General features: G+C 40.9%; 1 protein-coding gene across 2 annotated transcripts in view; it reads right to left on the bottom strand.

The window, feature by feature from the left end:
* Positions 1 to 530: 530 nt before the first annotated feature.
* TXLNB (taxilin beta) overlaps positions 531 to 10,205 on the bottom strand; it is an 87,976-nt gene continuing 78,301 nt past the window's right edge. For both annotated transcript variants that reach the window (XM_074397383.1, XM_039467941.2), the window contains exons 8-10: positions 8,738 to 8,830; positions 5,234 to 5,329; positions 531 to 3,749 (exon numbers count right to left, since the gene is read on the bottom strand). In XM_074397383.1, the coding sequence (XP_074253484.1) occupies positions 2,940 to 3,749; positions 5,234 to 5,329; positions 8,738 to 8,830 (999 nt within the window). In that variant the 3' untranslated portion in view covers positions 531 to 2,939. The remainder of the gene's footprint in view (positions 3,750 to 5,233; positions 5,330 to 8,737; positions 8,831 to 10,205) is intronic.

The following is a 10,205-nucleotide window of genomic DNA, read 5'->3' as shown; positions in this document are numbered from 1 at the left end:
AGGGTCTCACTCTGTCACCCAGGCTGTAGTACAGTGGCATGATCTTGGCTCACTGCAGCCTCAACCTTCCAGGCTCAAGTGATCCTCCTGCCTCAGCCTCCTAAGTAGCTGGGAGCACAGGCGTGTGCCACTATGCCTGGCTAATTTTTAAAAAAAATTTTTGTGGAGATGGGGGTTTTACCGTGTTGCCCATGCTGGTCTTGAACTCCCGGCCTCAAGTGATCCTCCCACCTTGGCTTTCCAAAGTGTTGGGATTACAGGCATGAGCCACCACGCCTGGCCTCAGTGATTTTTAACTGTAGCTTCATTATCTCTCTCTCTCTCTCTCTCTCTCTCTCTCTCTCTCACACACACACACACACACACACACACACACACACACTCCAATGTTTTCAAAGTGTTGACTACATGTAATTCTACTCAGTGACCCAAAACTCAATTAACTACAGAATATAACCATAATTTTCATTAGGTATTGTTGAAACATAGAAGTAACAAAAATAAAAATAGATGAAAGTTAGAAAAATAAAATAACTACTAGAGAATTTGGGAAGACAAGTATCTTTTTAATAGATATGTAACTTATAGTTATTTAATTTAGAAGACACCAATAACTTTAGTGTTTCTAGAAAGTAGATGGCATTTCTAAAAAATAGTTACATAAATTTGATAAAGAATAGATATTCCTTCTGCATTTAGGCCTTTATGATTTATTATCATAATTAATAATGCTAAATTCTAACACAAAGGACTATAATAAAACATTCTTTGAATATTAAAATAATTCCCCCAAAACCTAGATTAAGCTTTACAAATTTCAGGCAAGTCATTTCATCTGAAACTCTGTCCAAGATATACATGGTTGTGAGTAATGTGTCGCTGTGAAAGTCTTTTGGATGAAAATAATGAACTTTGGGTTTTAGAACATTTGATTTACTGCCTTAGGATTCCTCTCCTGCCTGTTTGTCTTGCTAAACATTCAGACTAAGACTTTGCTATGACTAATCTTACTCCATTCTTGGATGTTCTGCCTTTATAAATAGTGGGGAAGGAGACCCTCTTGGATTATGGTGAATATTTAGCTCTGAATCAAATGAATGTTTAAATCTCTAAGACTTGCAGCAATGTTGAATTTGGCTGGATACCCTGTGGTTACAATATTTTAAGCCTTTAAAAATACACAGATTCTCAAATAGCAACAAGCTTTTTTCCTGATTTTTTTTTCCTGCCTAGCAACTTTGTTATTATCCTCAATGTCTACCTCAAACAAATTATATGCAGTTTACAATTCTTGTAGCATATGGTTGCTGCCTACAAGCGCTTTGTGTGCCTTGGCAAACAGCCACATGCAACATTAAAGAATGATTTCCTGGATGAGTACTGGAGAATTTTGTTTCTATCCATTTTTCTACTTGAGCTCAACTTTTAAGATAGGGTTGGATTAGACATTGTTTCTTTCTTCCCTTCTCCCTCCTTCCTTCTCTTTCCTCTCTCTCCCTCTCTTTCCTGTTTCATTACTGCAGTTACCCTTTACCTTAGGTAGAGTAATTTATACTTTCAGTATCATTAGAGGTTCTTACCAAACAATGTTAACCTAATACGCATGCAGACAACCCCAGGTGTTTCTAGCTTTTGCCTTCTCCTGAATCCTCACCTGTATTTCAAATCATTTTGATTAAAATCCATTGGTTTTTTTTGTTTTCTACTTCTGGCCTAGAGAGAAATCCTCACGGCAAAAAATATATTGAGACCCAGTGTCGATTTGTTTTGGAAAAACAATAGGTTTATTTAGCATTAATTGAGATGAGGGCTAGGTGTAATTTCCTGCTGCAAAGGAGAAATTTTGAAGGAAGGAGCAGAAGCTTTTAGAAATAGGCTGCATCTGATAGCAAGAGACGAATATTGTCTTGAGACATCAGTAGTGCAAGAGGCAGGGGATCAAAGCACAGCCCCTTCTTAGTGTGAGGCCCCTTAACCCCTTAATCCAGAGCTCTCTTTTTCCACCTCCAGCCCTTTCCTTGCAGGATGCCTGGAATGGGATGCCTCGGCACATGACGGGGTGGCAAAGCAATGGGCTGAGAAGTTTAGGAGAAGCAGCTGCCAAGAGGTGAGCTTGTGTTTCTCTTTTCTGTTTTGGGTCCCTTGTGGCCATCTTTGTGTCCGTGCTGTCTGCACAGATTGTAGTCTAATTGCTTTTCTGCCATTTGATCAACGGGTTGAATTCATTTATCTCCCATTGGGTTACTTATTTTTGCCCAACATAATGATAGCCTAAATACTTACAGTCTGAACTCAGTTCAAATTTATAAAGTGTTAGTCTACCACAGTCCCAAGTGCAAGTAAGAGATCATTTTTTTGATTAGCATCTCAATATTCTGCATTGAGAAAAATGCATTAAGGGGTGAGAGAAATGTATAATGATGAATTTATATATACATATATAAAATATATACATGTATATATTCACACATCTATATATGCATATATACATATACATATACATAAATATGCATATATTATGTATATGTATAGTTGAAATGTAACGTGGACATCCATAAATTACCATGGAACTTATTAAACTATATATCCAAATAAGCAGAACATCACATTTTCAGAAGTCTTTAAACATCAAATCTTACTGGTGATTAAGAAACTTATCTTAACGGAAAAGTAATATAAATTTGCTGTCTGTATGTTTTGTTGCCATGTGTGAAAATTATACTGTCAACCAGTGTTAAATAGAAAAGCTTTAAATCAGTTATAAATTGAGAACAAATAGCAAAGGCTGAATGAATGTGCACTAGATAACATTAAAAAATGTCTTGATCCTAATTCTCTTTCATTTGACATCTCTAGTCCTTAATGCCTTTTTCAGAAGACCATCTGTTATGCTGAAGATGCAAAGAGTCAGGGAGAAGCCTCCGAAGGCATAGTGAGGCTTAGTCGACGCATTCCAGATTGGTGTCAGCCACGTTGGGCAGCTGGGGCCCTGCTGAGGCCCCTACTGGCAGCCCCTCTGCTGCTGCTGGTGGGGGCTGCCTACTGGGCTCACATGCAGGCACCATGGCTGCAACCTGCTCTTCTGCTGTGCAAGCCGGAGCAGGCACATCTGCCTCCATTCCCTGCAGGGAGGCCTCGGTGGGAGCCTGTGGTGCCTGACCGGAAGCTTCTGCCTCTGGCTTCCGGGACCGCTGATCAACCTGTGCGCCATCGGGGAGACCCTCGCGTTGGCCTTCTGCTCCCAATCCGACAGGGGAATTACTGGCTTTGGAGGGAGGTTCAGCCTCACTGCCTCCTTCGGCTTCAGCCCGGGGAGTTAGGGGAGGCAGAGGAGACTCTGAAACCCCTGAAGGGTTCAGAGGGGGCTGCTCCGGCTCCTTGAGGGCGGCGTCACCACTCTCCTGAGAACTGCCGATTTCCGGTTGGGTTCTGCCCATTTCCGGTTGGGTTTCTTTGGACTGGCGCGGGGCTGACTCTGGATGATGAATTATCATGAAGGCTGTGGCCAGATTTTTCACAGCGTTTTGGACACTATTAACTTCCTCTGCGTCGATCTCTTGATCCACAGAGACATTTGACTCTGGCTCTTCATCAGAGCTATGCTGACTCTGGCCATCTTTTTCAGATATTTTCGCTTCTTTGATTTTTTTGTAGAGCTCGTTTCTCTCTTCTTGTAAAGCACGGCAGAGGTTCTCTAGCCTCCCAATTTTCATCACGAAGCACTCATACTCTTTAGCTCTCAGTGCTTTCTGTGATGTGAACACACACGCACACAGATGATAAGCAAAATGTCCAGGATGCTCCCTGGAAACAAGCAAACCCGTTTGTCCCAGAATTTGTCTACTAGGCTCTGGGACTTGGCCACAGAACAGTGGCTTGATCATGGACATCAGTTCCTTTTTTTTTTTTTTTTTTTTGAGATGGTCTCTGTAGCCCAGGCTGGAGTGCTCACTGCAACCTCCGCCTCCCGGGTCCCTGTTCAAGCAGCTCTCCTTCCTCAGCCTCCCAAGTAGCTGGGATTACAGGCACGAGCCACCATGCCCACCTAATTTTTGCATTTTTTAGTAGAGTCGGGGTTTCACCATGTTGGCTAGTCTGGTCTTGAACTCCTGACCTTGTGATCCGCCCCCCTCGGCCTCCCAAAGTGCTGGGATTACAGGCATGAGCCACCACGTCCGGCCGACTGGTAGCTTTTTAATCATCGTAACCTGTTCATTCGGAAAGAAAGATGGTGAGGCTTCCTTCTGCTTTGGTCCATAACCTCTCAAATCTTAAGAGTGGATGAATTTTCTGCTTCTGAGACTTAGAAGGCAGAAACAAGACTTTTGGCAAGATAAATGAGATGGATTGGGACGTGGGTCTCAGCAATACCTTCCTTATCTATTCTATGAATAAACTGCTATGTGCTAATCCCAGCAGCCATTTGATTTATGTTGATGAGTAATAAGTATATTTCTCTGGAATTGGTTGCAATTTGGGAAGAATTGTTAGAACAGTAATTATAACCATAGAAATCCACCACATACTAATTCATGATGCTGGCTGCTCAAACGGTTTAAGTTTTTCTCTAGAAATGTTGGTGTATTTGTGCATGAAAATGTTCCTAATTATCTCACTCCTTCACCTCATCTTTGAGCTACTCTGTCCCTTTCAGACCTTCACCTGTAAGCCCTACCTCTGAGATCAGGGGCCGTGTATTGCCTTTAGACTCTCAAAACCTATTTGGAACCTAGCATGAGATCAGTATTTAAATGTTTGTTGGAGGAATTCAAAAGAGGTATCTCCACATCTGTTTATATTGTGAAGTAGCACATGAACTGGACATGTGGGCTGGTGTCTTCTTGCAGTATATTTAAATCAACTAATTAATTTATTCAGCACCTGTTATGTGTCAGGCACTGGAGAAATTCAAAATAAAGTAAGGCACTCATCCTACCTTTAAGAAATTCACAGCCCTTAAAGGGGACAGCTGCTCTGGGTACAGCTATTGAATCAACAAGTAAGCTTGTGACTTAGGGTCACAAAGCTCTTGATGAGTCTGGATTCATCAAGATTCCAAATGACCTTTGCTCTTACTATATTTGTTACAATTTAAAATGTCAAATCCCCCAACCCCAAACTTAGCTCCTTTCCAAACATTACCATTTATACTATTATCAGGTAATAATTATATTATGAGTATGAATATTTTGACTAGGCAGAGGGTTTAAAGCTAAGGGAAAAACTTCCTCACCTCTTCAATCATGTCCAACAGAGCTTTGTTACAGTTCTCAAACCGGGCTTTCCACGTGGCTGTGTCCTTTTCCAGCTTCTTCATTTTCTTAGTTGTCTACAGAAATTAGAGTATGTGAGTGTTAAGCTTGAAGAGTTAATATCAAGGAAGCTATTAGCGCCATATGTGACACAAGGAAAAGTCCTTTTGTTACCAGCTGCTGAAACAAACAGATGTTCAGTGTCAAGAATGAAGATTGCTGCAGAGTCATGATTGATTTCTGAGCCATCTAGGGCAGTGTCGAGTAAACTTATTTGCACCTCAGCCAATTCAGGAAAAAGGAAATGACATAGGGGCACATGGTTTGATCACTGTTTTTTCTTTCATTTAAAAGAAGAATATCTTTATTGAGTCCCATCAATATGCCTGCAACCTAGGATATTTATTGAATAGACGACTATCATAGTGGGAAAGCTAGCATGGCCTTTTTAGCCATTAAAATGTTGATACTACCTGGGCATATCTGAGAAGTAGCTGCACAAAAGCCGCCTCTGTATTTTCTGGGTCTTTACAGTAAGGTAGAGTGAGGTAGAGTTCCCAAAATTGTGATTACATGTATGATTTGTTTGATCCTTGAAGCACTCCCACAAGGAAGGTTCTATTTTCACCCCCATTTTATTTTATTTTATTTTATTGAGACAGAGTCTCACTGTGTCACCAGGCTGGAGTGCAGTGGCGTGATCTCAGCTCACTGTAACCTCTTGTCTCCCGGATTCAAGCAATTCTCCTGCCTCAGCCTCCCGAGTAGCTGGGACTACAGGCATGCAGCACCACACCCAGCTAATTTTTCTATTTTTAGTAGAGACGAGGTTTCAGCATATTGGCCAGGCTGGTCTTGATCTCTTGACCTCGTGATCTGCCCACCTCAGCCTCCCAAAGTGCTGAGATTACAGGTGTGAGCCACCACACCCGGCCTTCACCCCCATTTTATAAATGGGGATAGCAAAGTTCTGAGAGGTAGAGTAATACTGAAGTAAATTAACAGAAGAGTGGGGCTGTCATTCTTTTATTTCATGTAATGCAGCATATGCAGTGTCTGCTGGTCACCAGGCCCTGGGTTGAGTTCGAGGAAGTGAGAAGTGAATAAAATGCAACCTGTCTTTTTTGAACCTGACACTACTCACGTTCTTGGTTGTAGGATCTCTTCTTTGCCTGGGTGAAGTGGGGAACTAGGCATGTATGCAGGTGCAGTTTTCCTGGATGAAACATAGCTGGGCACTTGCTGCTTGGTGCCAGCCTGGCTGAGGCTGGGTACCCATGGAGGTCAGAGGCTGGGCCTGACTGTCAGCCCCTGGCCCTATAGGAAAGCCAGGTTTTTAATTGATCATATGTTAATTGATCATATGTTAATCTAGTTAGTAGTTGGTAATTTTTTTTTTTTTTAGATTGAGCGTCGCTCTGTCCCCAGGCTGGAGTGCAATGACACAATCTTGGCTCACTGCAACCTCCGCCTCCTGGGTTCAAGTGATTCTCCTGCCTAAGCCCCCTGACTAGCTGGGACTACAGGCATGTCCCAGCATGCCCAGCTCATTTTTAGTGTATTTTCAGTGGAGACAGGTTTTCAACATGTTGGCCAGGTGGTCTTGAACTCCTGACCTCAAGTGATCTGCCTGCCTCAGCCTCCCAAAGTGCTGGGATTACAGGTATGAGCCACTGCATCTGGCCAATTGTTTGTAAACTTCTTAAGATCATCAATCTTTTTTTTTTTTTTTTTTTTTAAGATGAGTCTCACTTTGTTGTCCAGGGTGGAGAGCAGTGGCACGATCTCGGCTCACTGCAACCTCTGCCTGGGGTTCAAGTGATTCTCCTGCCTCAGCCTCCCAAGTAAGGCGTGTGCCACTATGCCTGGCTAATTTTTTGTATTTTCAGTAGAGATGGGGTTTCACTGTGTTACCTAGGATGGTCTTGATCTCCTGACCTTGTGATCCACCTGCCTCAGTATTCCAGAGTGCTGGGATTACAGGCCTGAGCCATCATGCCTGGCCAGATCATCAGTCATTTTCAGGATGTGGCAAAATCTATGAGACCACACTTCACAAAAATGTATATATGTGCATCATTTTTTTGTGTGTGCTAATTTCTAGGGAGTTCTCAGGCCAACTAGTAAAGTCCATAAATGGACCCCAGACTAAGAACTCCTAATTTAATATTTATTTCACGGTTAAAACTACGTAATTTTGAAGTAAAAACATTTTTTCCTGTTCTATTTATTCCAATTTTAAAATGCTAGAATTAAAAAAACATTTAAGAAAATGGATAGCTCCATTCTGGAGTTGGAAAACTAACATTTAACTAGTGTCAGTATTCTTCAGGTTGCTCATTTAACTGTAAAATTTATCATAGTATTTAAAAAATATATTTTAAAGGATTTTTTCTACACTTCAGAACCGTCAATACCAATCCCTGTTCAGAAACACAGTTCTGATGCTGATTCTGTACTGGGAAAACACTGAACAGCTTTAAACATCACATTCAATAATAATACTGGCACCTTATATTTGAAAAATATTTGTAAAAAGTTAAATTCCTTCCAAAATACATTAATTTAACTTCACAGTCTTGTGAGTTAAGCAGGGAAAGCAGTATCTGCATAGATTAAAACAAATTAGAGGCTGGGCATGGTAACTCATGCCTATAATTCCATCACTTTGAGAGGCTGAGGTGGATGGATCACATGAGGTCAGAAGTTTGAGACCAGCCTGACCAACACGATGAAACCCATTCTCTATTAAAAATATAAAATTAGGCAGGCGTGGTGGTGCATGTCTGTAATCCCAGCTATTCAGGAGGCCGAGGCAGGAGAATTGCTTGAACCTGGGAGGCAGAGGTTGCAGTGAGCCAAGATCGCACCATTTCACTCCACCCTTGGCAACAAGAGCAAAACTCCATCTCAAAAAAAAAAAAAAAGAAAAAAAAAAAGGTAGCTTCAGGAAGTTAGGTGAATTGTCCGACACTACCTGATGAGTAAGAACACACCAGAATTGAATTCAGACTTTCATCTTCTTATTCAAGGCTCTGTCAGTTAAATCATGTTATATAAGTTATTTTCTAAGAAGGCTCATGTAAGATGATATTTCCTATTCTAACATTCTACTTTTATATATTTGTATAAAAGTTGTTCCTGTTTTTTAAAAAAATTCTTACAAGGGTATTTTTTGACTTCAGTATATACAGCATAATGTTAAGTTGCTAGCTCTGGTCTGTTTTTTCTTTTTTAGTTAGATGGGGTTAGATAAAGAACTATTCTTCCTCAGAGTGAAAGTGTATCTTGGAAATTTTGGACTCTTGCTAAGATTCATTCACTAGATGCTTACCAATTTAAAAATATGGCCCTAACCTCATTCGTAACCTATAAATATTTCACTACTTCATGACATGCACCAAAATGTCTTACTGAGAGAAAAAGGAAATTTGCCTGTCAAAACAGAAAATGTCAATATTTTGTTGGTGATAAGCAATACTCACTTTGTCCATTTCCTGTTTGAAAGTGGCAAATACCTCGTTGCTTTTTGTTAGTGTGCTCTGGAATTCTTCAAACCGTCCTGAGTAGAGAGTGAGCTGTAACAGAGGAAAGACTGGATCCTTTAGAATTCTTCCAGAAGAAAACAAGTCATTGTTCATTATTTAAAGGAATTCTCCATATAGTATTAGTAATATATTCAGTTATTTTATTTATTACAAGATTAACCTAGGTCAGTGAGCCTAACTGAAATGTTTCTTTAAAGAAAAATGAAAAAGTAGTCTGGGTGTGGTGGCTCATGCCTGTAATCCCAGCACTTTGGGAGGCCAAGCCAGGTGGATCACCTGAGGTCAGGTGTTTGAGACTAGCCTGGCCAGCATGGTGAAACCCTGTCTCTGCTAAAAATACAGAAATTAGCTGGGCATGGTGGTGGGTGCCTGTAATCCCAGCTACATAGGCGACTGAGGCAGGAAAATCGCTTGAACCTGGGAGTCGGAGGTTGCAGTGAGCTGGGATAGTGCCATTGCACTCTAGCCTGGGCAACAAGAGTGAAACTCCATCTCAAAATAAAAAAAAATGTGTTATTATTGTTTCATTATATTAAAACTTTTACCAACGTTTATTGAGTACTACGTGCATGGACTGTATGTACAAAAGTATTTAACACATGGATCTGTGTTTGGGGGACCTACACTTCTAATGAGAAGACAGTTTCAAAGACGACTACAGGACAATGGCTACAAAGTCAAGTCAGATAAGGACAGTGGGTGATCACGTGAGCCACATGTTTATGGAGAAGGTGAACCTTGAACTTGGCCTTGAAGGAAGGGTAAAAATAGGCAAATGAAAAGACGTGATAAAGGAAATGTGTCCTGGACACGGACAAGGGCCATTGCCATGAGGCAGGTGTACACCACTCTAAGCAGGTGCCATTTCTGTTTCAGACATCAGAGTTTTGTATGTTGATGAATACAGCATTCTAGCCAATAGCAGTTAAATGTCCCTTTTCATCAGTATCAGTTTATGTTATGTATAACATTTTTCTTTTTGGTGCCACAAAAAAAAAAATTAGTACTGGGACAAAGGATTTCTTAGCAAAGCAGGAAGTATTATTAGCAATCTTGCCATGAAAGTAAAATGAACAAAGGAAAGCAGATATATTTGTTCCTTATGCATTTGGGGTTGTCCTTACTGCTGTGTCTGATCTCTGTTGGCTGGGGCCAGAACTCACAATCTAAACTAACACCCAGTTGGCTAATAACTTGAAACTTTTCTAAACAGGTAAAAGCAATGGAGAGCAAAAAAGGAAGTCCAAATAAGGAAGCAGCATAGGCAATGAGCTGGGACATGCTGTGAGCACATGCAGCACAGGTGTCTTGGTTAAAGTACAAGGACATAGGATGTACTACGTGCCTGTAAGCATGTCTAACAGCTACATAGGATAGGGCTTCTAACAAAAAGCAAGGAGGCTTT

This window comes from Saimiri boliviensis, chromosome 4 (genome assembly GCF_048565385.1).
Source record: "Saimiri boliviensis isolate mSaiBol1 chromosome 4, mSaiBol1.pri, whole genome shotgun sequence".
NCBI lineage: Eukaryota > Metazoa > Chordata > Mammalia > Primates > Cebidae > Saimiri > Saimiri boliviensis.
This window is presented reverse-complemented; position numbering and strand designations above follow the sequence as displayed.